The sequence below is a fragment of the Haplochromis burtoni genome, unplaced genomic scaffold (genome assembly GCF_018398535.1).
Source record: "Haplochromis burtoni strain Fernald_Lab_line unplaced genomic scaffold, NCSU_Asbu1 Contig_129, whole genome shotgun sequence".
NCBI lineage: Eukaryota > Metazoa > Chordata > Actinopteri > Cichliformes > Cichlidae > Haplochromis > Haplochromis burtoni.
This window is the reverse complement of record NW_024582490.1, coordinates 1,603,871-1,628,417: the sequence shown is the minus strand read 5'-3', so window position 1 is coordinate 1,628,417 and position 24,547 is coordinate 1,603,871. Positions and strand designations below refer to the sequence as shown.

Below are 24,547 nucleotides of genomic sequence, written 5' to 3'. Positions count from 1 at the left end.
ATTTTCTCACCGTAAAGTTGATGACTTCCACCTTTCTTTTCATATGGTGATGGGGGTGGGGGGGTGGGGGGTGGGGGGTTATTCTCTTTAGTTTTCTTGCCTTCTCATAGTGAGATTTCCTGTTTATGTGTTGCAGCACACTTAAAATAACTGGAAAACAAAACACCAGTCACCACTCGTTACAACCATGAATTCAGTTTAATGATTTTTTTTAATATATATAATTTTACTTAGACTCAACATTTAGGAATCCCAGACTTGAACCATTTATTTATTTATTTATTTTTTATTAATCTACGTTTACAGCAACGTTTCAGTATCCTAATCCTAAATAACATTTATCACATTTGGAGACATTTTTTTATTGCAGTTGACAAGAAAAGTTAGCAGGAGTGCTTAAAGTATTGCTACAGTTTCCATTTCCTAAAGCTTCCCTCTAAAGTTTCGCAAGCCAACAGTTTTCACTGGGATACTTTGGGTGATGCAGATTGGAGCACACGAGGCAGAGCAGACAAACAAAACATTTTTATCCCAACACAAACCTGCAACACTGTCAAAAAGGTTTTTTTTGCATACAACTTCTCATCTGTGCATGTGGTCCTTTTTGCTTCAATGCTGGTGTCTTTCATCACACTGTTTCCACTTCATTCAGATAGTGGTGAAATGCAGTCTTTTTAATGTGCACAAACTGCAATAGAAGCCATGAGTCAACGACTGTCCTGCTGTGCTCGGCATGTGAAAGTCAGTCCATTAAGACACTGAAAAGTTTCTGTTTTGCACAGTGTTGTGTAGATGATAAAATAATGAAGACATTTTCACTTATATTTCTCACCGCTCGTGTGCTTTGTGAGACTTTTATATACACGATCTGTGATGACTTGGGGCTCATCAGAGGATCATCAGAAAAACAGTTTAGGGGATTTAAGAGACTTAGCACGGGTATTTCCTCTTGTTCTCTGTTTCTTATGAAGTCTAAGCTTGTGTTTCCTCTTAAAACGCCAAGAATAAACACCCAGAGCTGCATAATGCATCTGTAGCCAATGATCTATGATTACCATTACTTCATAATCACTTCTGCTTTAAGACTTCCTGTAAGAACTATGTATTTCCTGTTCTTCTTATCACTCCTTATTTCTGTAAACCTGACACAATACAGACAAAAGCCAGCTGTGAAAATGTTTGCCAGAAACTGCAGACATTGTATCAACACTGTGGGCACCTTTTTCTTTTCATAGGCTACAAAAGCAAAAAATAAAAGTAGAAAAAATTACAGTGGTACAAACCACTATACCTTTACAGCTACAGTATGGATACCAACTAACATCAGAGGCAACTACTACACCTAACTGCAGCAGGCATGTTTGTTAACGTTTGGATATGTAATGAATCCTTGCAGATGAACCATAAACTTAAGAGAGGTAGGGTTTTCAGTCCAATGTAGTAGATCTTATGACAGATGCAGGTATTTAGTCAGCTGCAGACTGGAGGATGCTGAAAGAAGTCCATGCTTGATGGAAACTGGAGAGGATGGAAACATATATTTTGCTACACGATGCGCCATTAAGAGCCATGTTCATGTTTTTATCATCCTGAAAAACCAGCTGGAGAAACACCAGCTGGTTTGGCTCTTGATGGCACGCGGTTGCCGGCCTCCGATTCACAGTGTGCTTCTTCCTGATTTGTCCTCGCTCTTTCAGCATTAATAAGGAGTGAAGAGGATTGGCCCGTGTGTGGTGCGGATGGGTCCTGGGGCTGGCCTCAGCAGGCTGAGGGGTGTTCCCTGTAGGAGGTGGTGATGAGGGTGAGGATGGGAGGCTGGACCGGGAGGACGTAGTGCCAGCTGATTTGAGGACACTGCTGCTGCCATTGCTGCAGCAACAGCCAGAGGATTTGGTAAAAGTCCAGCCCCTAGGGTTTTTGGAAGTTCCTTTAAAAAACAAACAAATAGAAAAACGACTTGTTGATCCTTTTAAGATTAAACCTAAATGAGGATGAATTTATGAGGGAGAAGTGCTGCATGTAAATAAAAATGAGCATGTACCATAAAGTCTGTGCGCTTCTTGTGCCGACTGAGAAGAGGATTAGGTTTCCCTGCGACTCCATCGCGGTGCCTCCGGCTAGATATATGCTGGAACATTAAATAAAAATAAAAAAATCAGATATGGGATTTCTCGTCATATAATCCACTCAGGATCTATTTTGAGCTTTTCTTCCTCACCTGTTTAAGCTGCAGCTCAGAGTTCACTCTGACGTTGCAGATCTCACAGTGGAAGGTGCGTTCCTGAGTGTTAGGGTCTGAGGAGAGCTCCCCTCCCTGCTCAGGGCTGGGTTTAGGACCCAAGCGTGGGTAAGCTTTAATCGGTCCCAGTCCACTTCGAGCCTCCAGAATAGTTTTGTGTTTGGTACCTGGGAACAACAAAAAGAATACTAGAGTGAGCATCTTCCAGGATTTTTTCCCCTTCAATGTTTTTCTCTGTTGCCTCTTTGTTGTTGTTGTTTGTCTGATGTTTCCACGAGCAAGAGTCTCCCATATGGATAAGAAGTTGTTCAAGTGGTTGAAATAAATAATAAGCTTTTTAAACTTCCAGAGGATTATGTAACAAGACTAAAAGCTCCAGAACAGCCAGTAAATGGACTTTATGATAGAGAATTGAGTGAGAAAATATTAAGTGTAGGTGCTGTGTGTTAAGCTTTTTATCAATTGCCATTTACCATGTTTAATATGACATTCTCACCACTAAGTGGCAGTAACACAGCTGCTTCACGTCTTCAAACATAACACTCAGAAGAATAACTTCTAAAGAGGCACGCTTCAGTGTTTCTGAAGACGCTTTGAAAGCTGCACAATTTGTCCACTTCCCCTGGGACTAACCTTTGTTGTGTGCCTCCAGTTGTGAGAGGGAATTAACAGCCACTTTGCAAAGGGAGCAGTAGAGAAGCTTTTTGGCTTTCTCTTCCTCCGACTCTCCTGAAGATGGGCTGGGTGCTGGGGACGGGGTGTCAAGAAGACCAGCTGCTGCTGGTGCTGCTGAATCTGCAGAGGGTGTACTGAGGGCTGCAGAAGGGGAAGGAGACAGTGGCAAAGGCGTGTTGACAGAAGGCAAGAGGGGGCACTCTGTATCTGCTGAGCTTGGTGTGGAAGTAGGAAGGCAGCTGGGGGTTGACGGTGACTCTTTAGAGTTGGGACAGGACTGATTGTCATCTGAAAACAGCACAAAGATCTCTTGTTAGTGAATAATTTAGGAAAAAACAAAATCAGCAATAAAATGAACCTTCTGACTCTCCTGATGCGAAAATATATTATTTTAGATAAACCAGTTTGCCAATACTTTCACTTTACATTTCATGACAGGTTCCTGTATTTGAGAGGCGATGCTCACCCTGTTTATTGTTGTTAGGATCAGGCTCAGGGCTGGATGGTAAAGGGCCTGGAGGTGAGGGTGAAGCAGGAGGGGGATGGTGTTGCTTGTCACCATCTTGGAGACGGGTTGTTTTGGAAGTCTCGATACCCTTCACCCTTCGAGCATGACGGTTCCCTTTATAGTGGGCTTCTGCCTGGCTCTGAAAAACAAGAGTAAAGCACATGGCACTTTAACATGGCATGTTCATGTCCTTATTTCCAAATGCCCACCACCTTGGTTGTCTTTTCTCCATATTGAACCAAGCAGACTCTAATAGATCATCAAGTGAGGTGTCTACAAATAGTAACACACACATAATAAACCCTAATCAAACAAAAAAAGAACATGTTACATGCATTTGACATCTTTATATAGGCTTATTAAATGTTATTTACCATCTTGCAATCCTGTACCCAATTTAAATCTTTGGTATGGAGGCTAGAAACATCTCAATCTTCTTTCAAGTTTCTGTATAAGTGCAGAAACATGCATAGTTTGAGGCTGAAGGAGTAATGCAGTGTCTGTTGAGCTGTTTTTTGTGACGGGTGATGGTGCACCACTGATGAGGCAGTCAGCAAAGATTAGTCTCCAGAATATTCTTGTCTTCCTTCAGCACTGCTGTAATCACAGCACTGGCCTGCTGAGCTGATGATGATTATTGAGCGGTGGGATAATCTGAAATGGGCTGGGGGGATGTGGGTGAGGTGTGACAGTTGACAGTCAGTTGCTGGGCGAAAAGTTTGCATCCACGAGTGTGCACTTAAGAGGATCAGTTCCAAGCTGATCCTCCAAGGGAGCCATTTAAAGATCTACTGTGGGGATGTCGGATTTTACATTTCAGTTTTCAAGATGCAACAGGAAACAAGTTATCTATTATAAGTCTGCCATTTCCTCACTTCCTCCCACCTACAAAGTGAAGGATTCCCTGGAAAACACACGGATTTAACGTGTAATGTGTGCACTTTCACAGCCATATCAGAGCTGCATTAAGGTTCCTTTTGCAGACATTTTATATGTCAGTTATATGGCTTCATCACTGAGGCTTTTATTGCTAAAAGGTCCCAGAAAAGACAATATTTCATGAGCTTTCCACTTTCTACATTAGCCGTACTTATTTTAGTTGTAACTGTTTATTTTTTAGAGCATTGAAGTCACAGCTTATTCTTTTGAGCTTTCAGTGTAACCGGCAGCTATTCAGACCATAGCTTCCTGTTCTGTCTTCCAACTGTACAAGTTCCTGTACTAGAAACCTCTCTACAGATTTTGCATATTCATAAACACTATCTTTTTTTTGTGGTAGAGGTTAAGGTTTGCAGTTACAATTATTACAAATATGTCCGCTGGGCACTAACCTCAATGCCCTTACTTTCTGCCTCATTACACAAAAGGTTTGCTGTGCTGGTATTTAACTTTGGGATTTGATGTAAATCATGTGGTGCATGATTTACATCCGAAAATATTCCCCGCTGATACGGAAATCAGTGTAAGCCTCCAAGTTCAGATATTACTGTCCATGTCACCATCAAGTGAAATCAAAGGAAAGGGTGAGGTGTTAGGGTACAAATATAGTTCCTGTAAGCTCCTTATTATTACAGTAATATGACACTGTGTGTGTGACTCTATGTGCATGTGTATGCTCATGCAAACATGTTCTGGAATTAGATCTGTTTCATTATGTCAATAGAAAGGCTGAGAAACCCACATGAGGCGTGTGCCAGGTACATGTTGGGGCTCTGAGGCAAAGGGTCGACTGGGACGTGTCCAGCGTGCCTCTGTAAGCCTGTGGTATTAACTGCCAATGATAGTTACCCATATAGCCCTCATCCTGATTGGTGATGACAGAAAGGCAGATATAGCTCTGCTTGTGTAACTCTACTCCCCCAGCTGGTGCTTCCCTGCAATTAGGCAGGAGATGAGGGGCCTACAACTCGACAAACAAAGGACAGTAGAGAGCTGAAATAGCCAGTGGCCTCTCTTGTTGTAACCCAGGCTCTGTGCTGCCGGCCTTCATGTTTTGTTTTGTTTTTTTTTTTTTTATCTTTTTATGCAACCCAATAGTTTTCTTGCTGCTTGTGCTTGGATACTTTCACTGTCCTAATGACCTTCAATTTCAAGAAATCAATGAAGGGCTGCCATCCATTCATGCATAAAAAAATCCTGACAGCATCAGAAGTGGGGCACAGTACATTACAGGATCCAAAGCAATTGATGTCAATGAGGGGTTTTTATGTAAGAAGAAAGGTAAATAATGCAGCATATGATAAAACAGAAACTATGTTTTAGCAGGTGAAATGGATGGAGAGAAGCTGAGTGAGAGCCAACGGAAAGGAGAATTTAGATGAATGAAGAAGTGGGAATGGGATTTAAGGAGAAAATGAGAGCAAGTGAATGTCCCTAAAATCCTTTTTCTCTCTAAGCAGGATGTGCTTTGATGTTTTATCTATAAACCGACAAAAGGCACTGAAAGCAGATAGAGCTGGTCTAGCAGCCAAATCTACTGAGGACAGACAGCAGTGACAGGAAGAGGGGGTGGAAAGAGGCTTGAGAGGTGAAGAGAAAGACACGGTATAGAGTATACCCCCACAGAGGGAGAAGTGGAAACATGAAAACCGATGAGGAAAAAGAAAAGACAAAAGTTGCCAGACGGATGGGGGACGGTAATGAAACATGATTTTGTATTTGCCCGAGGAGGACAAGGAGAGATGGGGAAAGGGAGAGAGGTGTCCAGCATGTTACAGCAGTGGTGACGATGGCTAATGCAGCATGGTGTGACGTCAACCTTGCAGCAGAGCAGAGCTGAACACACTGGCAGGCTAATTTGTCCTCTGTGGCCTTAAATGAATTGCGGCGTTATAATTACAGCATGTGGGACTACAGTGGAGCAGCAGTGATAGGCACCTGACTCCCAGTGACCACCATCAACAATTTGCTTTCGCTTCGTATTCCCTTAAGAGCCATGGCACAGACCAGACATCATGAGTAAGCCAAGTACGGCACTGTAAGTAGAGTATTCCTTCATTATTAAAGAATGTCCACTATGCTTTAAGCTCTCAGACTCTCAGGTTACTCTGGAAAGTGTTGTAGAGCTGCAGCAGAGCAGATGCACGCTGCCAGCTCATGAGTAAAGCAGCAGGCTGGACAAACAGGTGGCTCAGAATTGGAAGTCCCGGGCACACGATAAGCCACGCACACACACCTGCACGAGCATTTTCATACATGCACATTTCAGTGGACACACAGGTATGCAAATGAGAACATGGTGAAGAGAATCAAAACACTTCCCTATTACACGTACCCCACCCCCATAATACAAATGATAATGTTGACCATGTGAGAACACGCAAGGTTTGAGCAGGGGAGATATAATTAAGCGGCCCCTCGCAGAGAGAACGGGGCAGTGTTACACAAGTTTCACATGACTCCCTCCTTGCCTGTGTCCTTTACACACCACTGCATTTAGAGTGAAAGTATTTAGCACTTGGTCCCTGCAATCCAATCATATTTTTAGCCAGGCTTGTATATCAGGCTTTTGTTTGATTTCTGCTCATGTTTTAGGTTAGAGGTTACAGCGGCAAGTCATAAACACCAGGATTTTTCCATCCTTGAAAGCTCTGTCAGTGTCGAATGCATCGATCATTCAAATGCAGCCCCAGCGTTTTGTTGACAAGACAAGATATTTGCGTCTTCAACTGACGTGTTTTTTTATTTCTGGGATTATTTCACTTTTTGCACATATATTGGTGTTAAATAAATACAAAAAATGTAGAGATACAGCTTGAGAAGAAGTGTGCTCACCAAGAAATGGTCTGTCCAAATACATATTTTTTCATGCAAAGAAAGTCCTATATCATTAAAATGTATTCCCTGTGCTCACTCACTGTAACAGACCCAGCAGTAGACAGGCGCAGACTCGTCGGGCATGTCATCCAGTAGCTGCCCACATTATGAATGATTTGCTTTTCAACTTCAGTTAACACGACTGCCTCCTTAATGGGGGACACTCCAATATTTCCTCTAAAGTTTCATCACTTCAGGCCTCTTTTATTTCAGCCCCCCTTTCCTTGCGTTGGCATAGGCGCCAACTGCTAGTCATAATGTGCCACAAATGTGCCCCATCAGCAATACAGAAACTTCTAGGACTCCATCCTCCTGCTTTACTGTAACCAGCAAACACGTCGTACAAATGTCAGTTACAGCCTCGTCAGAGTGGGATAAAGAACAGTTATAGTCACAAGGTGGCCGTCAACAGCTACGAAATGTTTTTTAGACTTCTGTTTGCACAAGTTAAAAAGACAAGTTTTTGGATAATCGGGAACTTATCTGAGACAACATTCCTTTGAAACTTTAATACTACCATGTGTGTGAGAATTCCAGCAGAAGTGAAGCAAGCAGGTATATCTCTCCCTTCCTCCCCCCACACTTTTTGGTGGACAAGCTAAAAATGGAGCTGCTAAAGTGTGAACTAAGTTTTCACCTTCTCCAGCTGTGCAGTCAATCACCAACCAACTTCAAGTCCAGACTGCAGACTTTTTAGGTCATGTGCAGTGAGTACAAGTTCAATTCTGGATTGAAGTAATTCAGATATTCATTATTTTAACATGATGTCTTTAACCAACTAAGTTTCTATTAACCCCATCCTTTTATTAACTGCTACACCCGCCAAACTTTAAAATCCTGCAGCAACACTACTCAAAATTCTTAAAGCAAACCTTCTGAAATAATGGGCTAACAAGCCTGGCACTCAAAACTTTCCCAAATCCAATAAAAACTAGAAGCAGAGGTGTTAACATAAGACTAAATTTTATTATAGAAGCATTCAGCACTGGTTTCCACAGTGTGGTAAAGCACTCTACAGTGGATGTGCCACCGCAGACTTAAGCTTTTAGCTATTTAATCTGAAGGTCTCTGCATAAAAGGACACACAGGTGCTGATGTAGCAGGTTGAGGAACTTGATTAATAATCCAGGTAAAACTAGGAAGCTTTTCGCGTTTGAGTGTCACTTTTTCCCCAGCATCCTACTCACCTAATCTAAGCTATTAGGAAAAAAAAAAAAAAAAGCTGCTGTTTGTGTTGTGAATTTTGCAAGTGGTCAGTTAGTAGGATTTTTATGGCCATGAAAGCAAACCCTGTTCTGGAACTGCTTAAGCTGCCATACCTCTGAGTTGAAGCGTATTTGACAGACGTTGCAGGAGATGATTGGCCGCTTTGTCTTCATCATAGGTGGCCCAAAGGTGTGCGTCATCACAGCCTTTTGGACAGGGTCCATCTGAGGAGAGACAGCCCAGAGGTCACATCAAAAATTCAGCACCACAGGAGAAATTCAGAGGCCAGTGCTTCTCCTAACTGCAGTGCACTCAAAGGTTCAGCCAAGTGAATGTGGATGAGAGAGAGAGAGAGGCGCTGAAGAAAAAGTGCAGGTGAATGACAGCCTCTGAAGGGGAAGAAAGGCTGGGAGATAAAATAGAGTTGGGGAAGAGGGAAGTGAAGAGGGAGCAGTGATTGATGCGGACAGGAAGGTGTGTGTTTTCTCTGCAGCAGCTGGTGCTGCTGTCTGTGCCTGAGTTCTTGGGTGCCGTTCAAACGCTTTAATTCATGTTAGGGTTAGAGGGGCCTAATTACAGACTCGCAATCTCCAAGAATTTTACACTGCTATGTGTGCAGAAAAAAAGCTCCTTTTTTTAAACCTACATACCAGTGTATTACAAGAAGCAGTAATTTCTCCATGCAGTACTCTGAAAAGATAGAAACTTTTCTTTGGATTTTGCTGCATTTTAGATGATTGTTTTTTAAGCAAATAACAGCAGAGTAAAAGGGTTAAGAGGTTACCACAAGATGAGACATTAATATCATAGCTACAGGCAGACATGTGATGAGTTCCAAAATAATAAAAATATGACTCTTAACTTAAAAAAATATGAATATATATATATATATATATATACAAAAGTTTATTCTGTTCATCTGGACGTAGCGTTTTCAGTGGGAGAAACGTTTTGTTACTCATTCCAAGTGACTTCTTCAGTCTCTATCTTTCGACTATTTCTCCAACTTTTGGAGATTTACTTACCTGGATGATTGAGCATGCATCAAGACATGTATATATATATATATGATACCCATGTTTGTCATTTCCAGATCAAGGAAAAATATGCCATGTCATACTCTTTACTGCCTCATTTTTAGACAACTGCATTGGAGTCGTGTGAGCTCTCTGACCCTTTGGCAGGGTTTGGAAACCGCAGTGCTGGGTGTTGCCCTCATTAAGCAGCCAAAACTCCACTGTGGTTTTACTCCACCTCTCATCTCCTTCTCAGACTGGATGCATGCTGCCAAATGAGAGACTGTTTACACTGTGAAGCTGCAGGCACCAGGGGAAATGGTGTAATTGGTCTGAGGACTTAAACTGGGTGTAAATCTATTGTTAGAAATATTTACAGACTTAAACGTCTTTCCCCCTCTTGCCTGTGACGTCAGCTCTTCGGTTTATCTTTCGACTGTTTTGTGCTTTTCATGTGGAGACCTGCAGCACCTCCAAATTTGTTTTGTTTTCATCTGCTCAGTTGTCCGTGTGCCAGCGCTGCGTCTGGGTGAGCTCAGCGCTCAACCTGTCTGTTGTGCATATGGGTATGTATCTGGGGCCTTTTAATGTGTGCGTGTGTGTTGTGTCTTTCCCTGTAGTCTCCCATCACTGCGTGTCATTCGCTGCCTTTCTTTGACCACCTGTTCTCATCAGGATCTCTTTCTCTGTCCCAACTCTTATGACCTCATTAACCTATTACTCCACTTTTCATCTTCTCTTTCACTCTAACTCTCCTCGTGTAGTCGAGCTTTTTCTGCACCAGTAATTCACACTTTATAGATGCTTCCCACATATCTGGCTGCATATAAACCTTTTCTTTGGATGCACCACATAACCATATAGCTTAGCTGACAGAGAGCTTAAAGAATCTTTAATTGCAATCAACAGCAAATCGATTGGTAGAAGCATGCCCATTAAAGTTGATTTAGATAATATTTCATAATAAAAGGCTGGAAGCGTTTCATGATAGGATTGCAAAGCATCTTTGTTGAAAGAGGTGATGTTTTACATTGTAGGACACAGAGTTCTATTCAAAAATATATCTTCAGTATCTAATGGGAGCATCAAAAACACTTTAGGAAGCAACTTCACCAAAACTGGTTAAGTAGCCGTGCAAAGGTTTTTAGATTTTGTCTGTGGATCCCTGGTGTTTTGTTGCTTTAATCAAGAAAACTAAAGAAGACAGCTAGGTACATTCTTGTCCTCCAGATTGTGTCCTGCATTTCTGCTTTGCTCATCAGTGCAGCAAAAAATGTAATTTCTGCTACAGGGGCTTTTGCAAGTCATCATTGAGAGAAGATAACACCGAAATCATCAGCTGCCACAGCTTAATGTTGATGGAAATTGAGGAACAGATATGTCACCTGCTGTTGACTTCTTAGTGTAAACGAACGTCCCTTTCCAAACCAAATGCAGTTAAACAAGAACACGATGTCAGACTGAATTATGAAGTGAAACCAAATTTGCACTTGAAGTCTAATTATCGAGCTCCCGGCTGTCAACAAGGCTGTCTGACATGGGAATACTGAACTCCTGGCTGAAGGTTGTTTTCTACAGTATTAAACAAGCTTTTATAAAATATAAATACATTGCCTGGATGTGGCTCTTGTCCTCTATGTTGCATAACACAAAACTGGCTTTGCTGTTAACAAGTTATAAAATGTTTCTGAATGCAGCACTCTTCCTCCTATAACAACAGGAGGACTAAGGAGTTGGATCTAACTAAAGCCACTTTCACACGTGAACATTACAAAGACTCTGTTAGACATTTGTGTTCTCACATGCACCTGTGCAGGCTAATGTCTAGAGAAGTGTGAGGGTGTAGCGTATGTGTAAAAACAGCTTGATAGTTAGTGTATGTCAGCATCTGTTTTTATTTCTTGTGCAGAGCAGTGTAGCTCTTTACTCTCTTATGTACTGTAGTACAAATTTACTGAGAATTCATTTTCCCCAAAAAAACTAAAAAAAGCCAGCTGTGCCACCTCTTCAGAGCCTCAGCAACTCTGCTCTATTCACTCCTTTTGAAAATGTCCCAGCAGCTAGTTTGAGAAATTCAAAGGCAGGCACCCAGATGAACAGTAGCATTTTTATGCCTAAATTAACTCTTTTTTTGTCATTGTTTGGACCCTATTATTACCATAATTATGTGGATTGAATGGGAACGGCAGATTGTTACCATGGAAATGTGTATTTTTTCCCCGCTGAAGTGTGTAAAATAAGGCAGTCTTCATTTTTGTAAAACAGCCTGAATTGTTTTGGACTAATGACCTAGGACTGCGTGGCTCTACAGAGCAGTTTAAAGAGCTCTTACCACACAGCGCAGTACTGTGCAGTCTCAGTGCAAGAAGGCTGGATCTACTGTAGGCTCTGCAGAATGTTAAGTATTTGGAAATTGCCTGTAAACCTGGTGAGGTTGACCTGACTCCAAACAGGACCATAACTCAGTTTGAAGCAATAATCACTGTAATCAACTGTTTTTGTCAGTTTGCCTTTCACTGTGTCCTTTAAGCTCCTGCAGCCTCTTATCTTATATGATGACAGTAGATGTTGAAGTGACTCACACAGAGTGTTTTAGTATTGTGGACTTGTATAAATTTTTACTGTGCAGACAGAGAATGATTTGCATGAAAGTGCTGTGGAATTAGTGGCCACACTCAATGCCCTTGATGATAAAGGATGAATCATAAACCTGCACAAGGGTCATTCTGCCCAAGTTGACTGATTGTGTATGTGTGTGTGTCTGTGGGTGGTGCTCGCCCGTCCCCTTTTGTCACCACAATGACCTTCACATGAAACCCAATCTAGAAATGTGAGGGAGGTGGAGAAAATGCTGACTGTGGAGAACAGCTCGTGCCTCTTATACGATTGATTAGCTGTAACTCATTTTATTGCTGTAAACCACTCGCTTGGGCATTTTCTCAATTATACTGAAACTCACTGTGCTGAATAAAAAGCAAACAGCTGTCACCTTATTATTTTGTATTAGACACCATAAATCCCTTATCAGTTTATCACTTGTCTTCACTCGCGAGGCTCCGGAGCCACAACTGAATACCAACTCTGTCTCCTGTTAAGTGAAACAAACTGATAACAAATCCCAGGCACCATCTGTGTGCATATGCGCAGGAATGTCTGTGAGCACTCACTGTGTTAAAGTTGTGGAAGAGGCCGATGCTGGCTGGGTGAGGCGATTCCAGGGGGAACTGGAGGAACGGCTTCATATCCAGTGGAGGTGGGATGACAGGTGGGCTCCTGAGGAAGGCAGGGACAGGCCCTGGGCGGTTTACACCTCCTGCGGTAGATATGCAAACAATGATATTAAAAAACCTATAAATAATTACATATTCTAGTAAAAGACGGCAACCATAAAGCGTTCTTCTTAAAGGAGCAGTTTGACCTTTTGGAAAACGAGCTTACACCAGGGATGTCAAACTAATTTCACATGGTTTGGCCACATACAGCCCACTTTGATCCTAAGTGGGCTGGACTTGTGAAATCCCCCCTTTCTGTCACTGTAAGGAAGTTTAACTACACAGTTAATCCCTGTAATGTCTTAAGATAAGAAAAAGAAGTAAAGTCTCAATAGTATGTCTCATTTTTTCATAAATGCTCTTGTATAATATAAAACTGTAAGTAGTACTCTTAAAGTGTAAGAAATAAATGTGCAGCTCATTGCCCACACTGTCCTTTTATTATAAAAGAAAGTTTTTGTTAATTCACAGAAAAAGCTCTTTAAAATTTCTTGATGCTTGCTCAAATGTCAAGGCAGGAAAAAACAAAACAAAACAGGGACTCTTCAGTGGTCTGACTTCATCATCAATACCAGATCTGGGCCAAGAATTAATATTGTGACACTTCATTAATGAGTTTTTGAAATGATATCATGTTGGACAGGTGCCGCCATTAAAATCAAAGCAGGGAATGAACTCTGTATATAACTCTGAACACTGAGCTGTTTTTTTTCCAGAAGTGTCAAAACATATCCAACAATCTTACAACAAGTTCTAACACATCTTTTCTTTCACTGTATCAAAACAAAATCCGGTGCTTCCCTCATCCTCTGTGCCTTTTTTCACATTTGAACCCCACTCATCACCCAAACCTCTCCTCTCTTTGCTTTTGCTGCTCACTTTTCTCTCAGTAGTTGCTCAGCAGCACTGAATGCCTGCACTTGAAGACTTTTCTGTGATGGGCAGGAGAGCTAAGCTCCTTAAGCCTCGCAGCTCGGGTGCTGCAGATATCTGTCTTTTCTCCATTTCTCCCAGTGTCTCTCTGTCTCTCGCACCGAGCACAGTTTTCTATCCTTATTTCATGGCCTCTTATTCTGTTTGCCTGGCTCTCTATCCCTCATCTGTACTTCTTCTCACTCCAGCACCAGTTCTTCCATTCCTTCTTCTCATCATCATCCTCTTTCTGTTTTCCACTTATGCTTCCACTACTTATTCTTCTCCAGTGTAAAACCAGCAGGACACTTCAGGCCCAATCTAGCTACCCAGAGAGAATTTGTATAATCTTTTCTCTTTAGATTATATGCAGTCATCTCCCTTTATTGCTGTCTCTTTGTGATGACTAGGCTCCTTAACAGTTTTGTTAGTTTTGAAAAGAAAATTGGTCACTTGTCAAAACGAGGGGAAGAAAAGACTATTTTGGTATCAGAGGAGGCTCCCGTCTCTGACAACAGGGGAGACATAAATAATTTACTGTCAGGATCAGAAATAGATGGAGGGGAAAGTCTTTCCTTTTGGCATTCCTCTTCAGTGTGTTTCAGCGTCCTTGGGAGGCTGTGACAGGTAAAGCTGAGCTGTAGCTGTTGTTAATCATGTGTGAATACTTTTACATGTGCTGCATGAGAAGGAGAGTGTTTGATATTATGGGGAAAAAAATAGGTGTAAGGCTACAGGTTGCAGTTTAAATGTCCTTCAGACATAAAGCCCACAGTTCAAATGGTGGCCATTATCACCTCTTGAAAACAAACGCAGCAAGATTTGTGAAGGATAAAAAAAAAACTGGAGTGACACATCTCATTTCAGACGACATACCATCAGGTAGGCATGAGTGACTGCCCAACAACAGATACTGAGAGAAGGAATATAAACATCTATCTCTCTATATATCTAGCTTGCTAGCTGTCTTCCTTCCTTTCCTCCTTCTTTCTTAGCAACAATTCTCAGTAGGCTGTTTAAATGATGCTCAACTGGTATTGTGAGGCCCAAATATGCAAAAAGTTGCACAATTAGACGTTAACCAGGGCAGCGATGGATCCATGGTTTGAAGCCGATTATGTTAAATTGTGACGCTGCCATTTGAATATTGCAGCAGAGCTTTAGACTCATCAGACCAGACAATGATTTTCCAGTCTTCAATTTTACAATTTTGGTGAGCCTCGGTTTCCTGTTCTTAGGTGACAGGAAGCAGGACTCGGTGTGGTCTTCTGCTGCTATATCCCATCTTCTTCAAGATTTAACATGTGGTGCTCTTCTGCATAGCATATGTGCAAAGAGCGGTTATATCAGTTACTGTTTCCTTCCTAGGCTGCTCACTGGATCTGACACCAACAACCATGCCATGTTTAGAATTACTTATATCACCTTTCTTCCACATTGTCATTCGATTCACACTTCAGCAGGTCGTCTTGACCATGTCTCGACCATGCGAATAGCTGATTAGATATGCTTTCATGAAGGTTACGTGTACCTAATGAAGTGGTTGGTGAGTGTAGATGGGACAAACCTGTCACTGTATTACGAGGTCATTACTGGTTGTGTGGCTGCACAGTAAAGAGACTGTCTGTGGCCATGAGTTCTCTCGGTTGTCATTCACTAGTTTACAGCATGATTTTCTGTTTGTGAAATATGGTCCAATTTATTAGTCACATGGAAAATTAATCAGGGAATGCCTTGAGCCAAGTCTACTTGGTGATTGACCAGCTGCTGCTGTATGACCATGTGGTGTCTTTGGTTTCTCAGTGAGAATCCCCTTCCACTTGTAGTATCTGGTTTAATAAAAAGAAAAAACAAAATGATGAACAAAAAAATCATCGAGTTGAAGCAAGAGCTCATAAACCAGTGGGAGGTGTCCAAGCAGCTGCACCCGAAGCAGTAGCATTAGTAGCTTTTTGAGAACTATTTTCAGACATGGATTAACACGAGGCAGCAGGATGTATTCACAGCCACAGGACTGCGTTTGTGTAAATGAGAAAAATGTTCATGAACATACCACCAAGCTATTTTAGTGGGCGGGTGCTAGGGTTAGGGTTACATGCAGCATACTGTAAATAATACTTATTTCAAGCATCAGTTCACCACTCTCCTTCTGCCTATTACACTTAAAATTCTGTTTGTTCTTTATTCGATCAAAAGGGTAAATTTAAAAAAGTAGAAACTAAATTGAATGCAATTAAGCACAGTTTAATTCCCTGCCAAGCAAATAATAGGACAATAGTGTCTCAGCTGAGTGGAGCGATGGAGAGACATCATCACTGTGTTTCCTCTTGGGCTGGTGAATTGTATTCCCGGCACGTTTCTGGTAAATCCACAGCTCATTTTACGCTATATTACAATTTAAAGGTCAAAGAACGTCTTCTATAGTAAATCTGTATTTACAGTGCAGACACAGTAGAGTGCTACATTAAAACAATGCTGCTCATTGCTTTTAGTGCCACGTTCTGCACCAACCAATTCGGCGTGAGCGTAGCAGCATCGTCCCCTGACCTACCCAGCTCCTGAGTGATATACAGTGACATCAGATAAGAGAATGCCACGACCATGCAGGGAGAGAGAGCATTGATTGGACACATTCTGAGGAGCATTAAAGTTTAAGATGCTGCCAAACTCCATAAATCCAGTTCTCACCATCTACAGCTCCTTTTCTCCACTGAAATGAACAGACAGCACCGTCATCTCACTGCTTTACTCCCCCCCCCCCCCCCCCCCCCATGCAAATGTGTGAGAAAGAGATCAATGTCTGTGTAATAGCTTATTGAATTTTTGTGTAGATTGTGCGAGAGAGGTAGTTGGACAGAAATGAAGAGAAGCAGAGGAGGGACAAAAAAAGAAAAGAAAAAGGAAAACAGACAACCAGAGATGGAATCTTATCTCCCCCGTTAGGTGCACACACAGGCGTGCGGTGCACACACCAGTATGCTGTGACTAAGGCTTCTCAAATTGGCAATTCATTTAGCCAATTTAGGTTTAATGATCATAGAGGTAATGTCAATGTCAGTGGCGTCGCAGGAGTCTCTCTGTATTCCCTGCTTGCTTCCATCTTCGCGCTCCATGATGGGACCGGGAGGGAAGGGGACGGGAGATTGTGTGACATGCTGTCTGCCAGAATGAAGTCTGATGAGAGGCAAAGACACTGCAGGCTCCCACCAAAGAAAGAAACCTTTATCCAGGCCCGTTAGCTCCACGCTCAAGAGGACCGGCACACGATGCCAGCCGCGTCACATCTGCATCTAAATGGCCTGCTGTGCACAGATAATTCTGAAATGAGCGTCTGTGGTGGATTAACCAGCCTGCCTCCTGACAAAAACCCTCTTGCTGTCACTGCAGCAGAGACAGAGGCAACCGTGTGGTGGAAGGGTGTCTAATAACCAGAAAACCACTGGGCTCACTGCATTTGGGTTTGGCTTTCACCCTCAGGTTGAAGTACAAAGGAATGCGAGACTGAGCTGATCCAACATTTGGTCGCAGATGACACCATTGGTGTGTCTGTGATTCACGACTAACATTTTCAGTTTTGTAGCTGAAATGCTGAGTTGGTAATTGCCACACTTTGGCAGAGCTGACATTAAAACCAATCCTAGAAAAAAAAAGAAAGTCATGCAACTGTGTTTAAAGCTCCAACCTTTAAAGAACCACAGTGCTAACTTTGTCGTGAATGCAGAGGGAAGATGGGTCTGTCTTAGTGTCGCATACTGCTGCTGTGAAGGACTGAGCATGAAATCCAATTTACTGCGGCTCAGCTTACCCTCAAGTCAAAGGCAGCTATTTCAACCTAAGCGGGGGGACAGACGACGGTGCACACATTCACATTCGCACACAAACCTTTGTAGTCTGAATAGATGATGCTCTAAAAAAAGGGTAATTTATGGGCTGGGTTCTGATTAATGTTGTGTTGGTCTGTGTGAGATCTGGAAAGGACACAGCGAAGAGGAGAGTCAAGTGGTTGAGAAGGAGAACACATTTGATTTCACTCTGCACTTTGTTTTAATGATAGATGCTTTGCGCCCCAGTGGCCAAGCTTAAATGCCGCCTCCTAGAGAACTCTCTGAAGTCCTCTTTCAGTGGAAACGTGTGTGTGTGTGTGCCTGTTATGCAGTGCTCTTGAGATTCCTTAGTCCTTCTGCAGCTCCAGTCTCTGATTTGATGCAGTGTTTGTAATTACCGAAGACTTTTTTTTCTTCCTCTGCAGATTTTTCACTGCTCTCATTAAAATTAAAAATTATTATGTAATGATGCAGGACATTGCTTTGTCTGGATATTTTCCTGTAAATAATTTCTCAAGTCTTTTCACAGTCTTTCCCCATGAAGAGGTTAAGAGAAAAAAAAGTGACTATCAAGGAACTGGAGATGATAAGCTGAGAACTAATGGCCTGAACTGAGTGGTTCAAGTCGAGTGAGCGAGAAAAGGAGGTCTGGACAAGGAGGCGAAAGGAAGGCATCAGAGGAGGGGGTGGGGGTTGTGGGGGGAAAGAGCCGCATGTTTTGAGGTGAGTCCAAGGTGACCAGAGGAGGTAAAGAGCCATGTCGACCTGCAGGTTAATGTACAGAACAAAGGCCATCTGCTACCTAAAGGACGCAGTCGTACTCCATGCAGCTGAACCACAGCTTGGAACATGCTGGTTAAAAACATTGCTTTAAAAATACTGAAAGTAGTCAAGTCAAGTAGGCTACAGCTGTTGCAAAGGGTTAACCTCTGCAAGTCACATGCAAAGCGTACATGGATGAGCAATTTCATGCTATGCCTCTTCTAGTGGGTCAGCTACATGCCATGACTTGCTTTTGGTAGAAGTCAGTTTAACTGTGTATCAGAGTACAAAGTGTCTCCTGTGAGGTGTCTGCGCAATCTGCTTAAAGCTTACCCCAAAGAGTATACAGTAAATATGATGTAGGTCTGTGACATCACTCAATTCTTTGTTGACAACAGTTTTTGAAGTCTCAACAAGGATTGCATCCATATTGTTTTTCGGAATTTTATCTTAGAGCCAGAAGTGACAATATATGGAGAAAAAGGTGAGATGCTAATTTATCAGCTAATGCTGCAAGATCAGCTAATAGCAAAGATATCTGCTTAATACTATAATTTCATTCACTTAAACTGGAGCTCAGAACTCTTTGATGGTGAAATTAACCACACAGCGAGCCAATTATTTGCCATGTGACTATTAAAATTAGGGGCGATTGTGGCTCAAGAGTTAGGCGTTCACCTTGTAATCGAAAGGTTGCTGGTTCGAGCTGTCCCCAGCTTGGACAGTCTCAGGTTGTTGTTGTGTCCTTGGGCAAGACACTTCACCTGTTGCCTACTGGTGGTGGTCAGAGGGCCCGGTGGCGCCAGTGTACGGCAGCCTCGCCTCTGTCAGTGCGCCCCAGGGTGGCTGTGGCTACAATGTAGCTTTCCATCACCAGTGTGTGAATGGATGACTGGTTGTGTGAAGTGCTTTGGGGTCCTTTGGGACTAGTAAAACGCTATACAAATACAGGCCATTTACCATTAGAGGAGGGTGGATCAGTCCAAATATTGATTATTGATAGAAACGAATGCTGGCATGGGCATCTGATAGAAACTAGTGCGACAGGATCAATACAATTTTTGTGGTGGTGGAAACAAACTTCCACAGAAACCAACTCACCAAATACTAATAAATGAACCTTAAGAATATTAGTAATATATGTTCATTGTCTCACTTGCTACTGATTATGACAGGCTTTTCTTTTGCAGTCTTTTCACCAGAAGTGTTCGAGTTTGCTAGATGTCAGCCAAGAAACTCCTTGATGAACTCCTAGCCAAGGAGTGTCCAACACATTTGTGTCCATGTGTTTAGGAAATTCTCCCATTAAGCCTATTGTGGCCAGAATTGCAGCATTTCAAGGTTCTGTCTTTAAGAAAAACAACAGCATTAGTAGTTTTATCTACTATACTTCCATTAAAGACACACAAAGAGTTATAATAGTAATAAAGTAAAACCAAAGTCTACTTAACAAACTGGAAACAGAAGATGCATTACTATTTCTGTGTTGACATAAAAAACCATCCGTATGTCAGTTAGAAGGTCCACTTCTCCAATTAACAGCACCTTGACCTTTTCACAAGTTTCCCTTTTACCACCTACAAAGTTGACTGATACAGATATTTCCTTTTAAACTATAAGCTTTTAATGTTAAAACTGCATCTGTCTATTCAGTCTTTTGCATGGTTGTGTGGATGTCAACATGCTGCATCCTGAAGAGATTTGTTTCCTAAAAAGACTGTTGAACATCTGCCTGTTCTTCAGCTCGTGTCAGGCTTCAGCTCTTTGGGGAGTTGCTGGAAACAGCCCGAATCCAACTGCCAACTTTGTCTTTCATTGTGTCGCAGGCACCATTGAGGCTCTACCAGGGCTCTGTAGCACAAAGCTACACAGAGCAAAGTGAAGGCCATTAAGAGAACCACCAGGACAACATGAACAGCAGCCCTGCCCCACATTATTATCCCTTTTTTCCCTCAAATCATTTAAACACCTGCTGGGTGGTGGAATAATACACTACTGTAGATACAGATATACAGAAACCCGAGAACCAAAAGTACACAGAACACACAAGAGCATCCAAAGCAAACACGTTCAGTAAAAATGCACATACAAAACAATGGCATCAGACAAACAGCAGCCAGATGCATCATCGTTTTATAAAAAAGAAAACAGACAAAAGAAAGGAATACTTGATCTTCAATGCATAGAAAAGTCACAGAGAACAAAGAAGGATTGTGTGGTATACAGCTGAAATACATACAGCACAGGTTTTATTCCACAGAAGCAGAAATGACCAGTTGTATTTTGGGATTTGATTGCAGTCTAAAAGGGAGAGTGTGGTTTTATGCTATAGCATGGCCATAAAGCAACACGCAAGGGTAAGATTGAGGCGGGTGGCGCACATAGTGTGCATAACATCAGAACAATAAACAATAAACAACTGTATGATCAGCCTATGTTCTCATGCTACTTTTGGAGTCCTTAAATCAGTAAATGATAGACATTACTGTTTTGTGCTGTAGATTTCAGAGCATTTAACTGTATAATTATGGTCAACAAGGGCTCCAAACTTAATGACAAATGTGTTATTGCCTTCCAAAATGACATATGAGATTTCCTGATCTAACAGCAACATCACCTATCATTACTTTTGCTGCAGGTTTACAGACTTTAGGCATGAGAAGCGTCTTTGCAAAAATGAAAATTGGTCAATTTGGGGATTTTCAGTAACATTAATTACAGTTTATATACCAAACTGTGATCACGGTTTCTACCTCGTTTCCTGGGTCCACACTTCTGGTCCCCTCTCACAGTTCCACCATCACTCCTCTTTCATTTTGCAGTACTTACAGGTGGGTAAACAAGGCTATTGTGGCCCAGCATCACATGACACTATGTCAGACTCAGCGTGCAAAAAGCAGGTGGTGATGAGCATTTTTGCTGTGACATCATACGATACCGCAGATGCTGGTGTCCCCCGAAATGACACACTCTGATTTCACTGTCCAGTGACCCATTTATGCCAGTTTGGACTAGCGTAAGGTTAGGAAGAGTTATGGGTCATTTGTGCGCAATCCTCCTCGAGCAGTTTATATAAACAAATAACAACGATACATTCAGAAACAATATGCCACTTACTGCAGCGGTTTTACTGTTATCTCACTGTAATTTAGATAAACAAAATGTAATTTCTGGACTGCATGAGCTCCTTGTGTGATAAAAGGTAGTTGTTGATGTCCTGTCTGAGCTCTGCTGCATTTATTGTCAGCATATAGCCCCGTATAGTCCTGCAGTTCTCAATCCGCTCTCTGCAAAAGTTTCAGGCTTCTTAAGCATATGAAATGTGTGTCAGGTTGTTGAACACAGAGTGGCAGCCCTCTGTCTCCATTTAAAATGCCAATACTTTTCACCCTTCATTGCATTGCCTGGATTTAAAGGTCATGTTGTTTATCGGGGTCAACGTGTACCTCTGATTCCTTTGGAGGCCACGGATGAGCGGGGAAAATTCGTCTATGTGTGTCTAGATGTGATGCAAGACGTGAACTTTTATATAGTGCTGACTGAGGTCTTTGCATCAGACTAGAGGAAGCCTTGGCTCACTTTTAAATAAATAAAAACCTCTGGGTCTGAAATATTCATCACAAAAATTACACAAGAGTTACTAAACTGTGTTCTCCACTGCTCTGCATCGAGGGAGATGAGCCAGGTTCGGCACAGTTCTTCTAGTCTGCGAGGCTCACTGTGTCAACATGTTTGATTTTCCTCCTTTCATCAAAAGACATTAAAACTAGGTGTAAATGTAGGGACAGAGCGAAGGGAGACACAGGACTGTAGATCGGTGGAGGCTTTCCCTGTTCATCCCCTCCATCTTTGCTGTTCCTGCCTTTGCCTTTCATGGTTGCTATTTCAGTATCTGGAGCTACTTCTGTCTCTCGAAAAGGAAACTAATACAGTTTATAAAATCCTATCAGCCCATGTTGTTGTGATCATGTGTCAGCGCGTTTAGTGTCTAATGCATGCAGAGTTAACGCTTCTGCACTGGGAAAAGGATTACCACAAGCTCAAGCTCACACTCAGATCACAGGAAGACTCGAGCAGGGGTAAGAGCAAGCAAACAAAAATAAAGTAGTCAAATATTTAGTCAGCGCACACGTACATGGGACAAGGTCACAGTGGTTAATCAAATCTACTGTGAGGAAAGATGGATTAGTGTTGATAAACGGAACAAGATAAAAGGCTGGAACTGGAAAACATCATGTAAATTATATGTTTCTAAATTATACGCCTCTGCCTCACATGATTGTGTCTAAAGGATGGTTGTTTTAGCCTTTAAATAAAAGTGCGGTGCATGACATTATTGGATGGGGCATTGAAGAGCTACTGTAATATTCTGCAGATTGCAAAACATCAGCATAACTCAACTGACTGCAGTAAATGCGTTTCACAAACGTAATCCAAACTCAATTTGTGTACAAGCATACAAAACAGCCTTTATATAGACTGAAGTTGGAGTTCATTATTCTGTTGCACAAAAAATAGCACTCTGTGGCTTTATGGCACTGCTTTCTTGACCTTTTTATACTTCTTCTTAATGCTGATTTGTCCCCTGACACCTTTGAGCATTATGTTGGAGTAATGTATGTACCGACCACAGGGAAGTGAGCCAGCATTGTTGTTGATCTTAAAAATTCTCCTTTAAAAACTGAATCTAAAAGCCAGATCTCCAGTTTCCAGAATCTGTTCCGTAATGAAGCTTGCTGGCGAGGCGGAGGATTAGACTGATTAATGACATGCAGTCTTGCACCCTGTCAGTGGTGAGTGCTTTTATGCCTTAGGCCAAGAGAAACTGAGATAATTGATCACATAATGCACTAAGTTCTTTTTTAATGAAGGACTACCTCAGCTTAGGGTCATGTTAGACTACTTAAAATGAACACATTTTCATAGGAATTTGGAATATTTCCTTAATCGCCTTAATGTGGTTAAAGGTCTCTTCTCTCATTCATTTTGCAATATTCATGTTTTTTGTGGGATACATATATTTTTTTAAGACAGCATGTCTTTATTTCCTCTGGAACTGACTAAAATCATCTAATGTACACGAGCTTGGTGAGCGTGAGAGTCAAGTTCTCACACAAAGTCAAATGAACTGGAGCAAAGCGAGCCTGCTCACAAGACCCTACAGATTTCTTTCACACAGGGTGACACATTGATCACGCATGTCAAAGAAAACATCGCATAAATGCATATCAAAAGTTTGCACCATACACAAGAGATCATCTCATCAGAACAGAAATCTAACTGTGTAGAAGAAAAACAAAATCAATCAGATCAATGAGAGCACGGAGGAGGAAAAAGCCCTCCAATGCTGTCTTACCCAAGATCATGCTGTATTCTCCCACTTCTCTTTCCCACGTTATCTTCCTGCTTGACTCCTCTCCTCTTTGATCAGCTACAAGGACGACTCAAATCTTAAGCGCCCCCCTCTCTGGTTCTCAAAACTCAATGTGGAAAAGACATCCAACATCACAACCTTCACTTTGGTTCTCTACACTGTGTCTTCCCTCCCGCTCAGTGTCCCTCATCCACATTAGATAGTTCTCCTTCTTCTTCTCCTTCAAGTCTCGGTACACGTCTCAGGCAGCTGTTGCCAGAGGAGAAACACAGCAGCCTTGACTGCAACACAGCATGCACTCAATCTACTGCAATGAAGCCTGTAATTTATTCACTGTTATATATTCACTCCAGCAGGAGGAACACCAGAGAGATGGAGGCTTGCCTCACAGGAGGAACCTCTGCACTACAGCATGCCTCTCTCTCTCTCGCTCTCTCTCTCTCTCTCTCGACCATATTTTTGGGGTTGGGTATAACCTAAAGGCACCTTGCATTTCTAAGCTGTGATTGGTTGGAGGTTTAGCCAATGAGAGCAGCTGGAACTGAACATTTTCTTGGGGTGTTTGAATCAGGACGCAGACTGATAATGCTGCTGTCGATTCTGCTCTCTCCTTCTCTCCGTCTCCCTTTGTCTCCTGTTTACTATTGACGACCCCCCCCAACTTAAACTGGAGGAATGACAGAACACACAGCTAGGAAAACGGTAGATCGCGACACGGACACAGAGAAACACAGGGCTTAAATACACAGAGGGAGCAATCAGGGAATGAGTAACAGGAGGGAAACACAGCTGGGCAAATCAGAACTGACGAGACCAAAGAAGCGTAAACTGAACACACTGAGATAAGACAGAAACCTTCAAAGTAAAACAGGAAACACATAACACAGACTGAACAAAGACACAGACTCGCACGCACTGTAACAGAGGGAACAGAGACGTGGGA

The 24,547-nt window shown here is 42.1% G+C and overlaps 1 protein-coding gene across 1 annotated transcript; it reads right to left on the bottom strand.

The window, feature by feature from the left end:
- Window positions 1-170: 170 nt before the first annotated feature.
- On the bottom strand, window positions 171-24,253 carry LOC102298978 (zinc finger protein 385A). Its single transcript, XM_014336179.2, has 8 exons — window positions 23,587-24,253; window positions 12,628-12,773; window positions 8,558-8,668; window positions 3,381-3,561; window positions 2,873-3,202; window positions 2,219-2,406; window positions 2,042-2,128; window positions 171-1,927 (listed from the first exon to the last, which is right to left on the bottom strand). The coding sequence occupies exons 1-8, from the start codon at window positions 23,594-23,596 to the stop codon at window positions 1,700-1,702; spliced, it is 1,281 nt and encodes a 426-aa protein (XP_014191665.1). The 5' UTR covers window positions 23,597-24,253; the 3' UTR covers window positions 171-1,699.
- Between the last annotated feature and the right edge of the window lie 294 nt (window positions 24,254-24,547).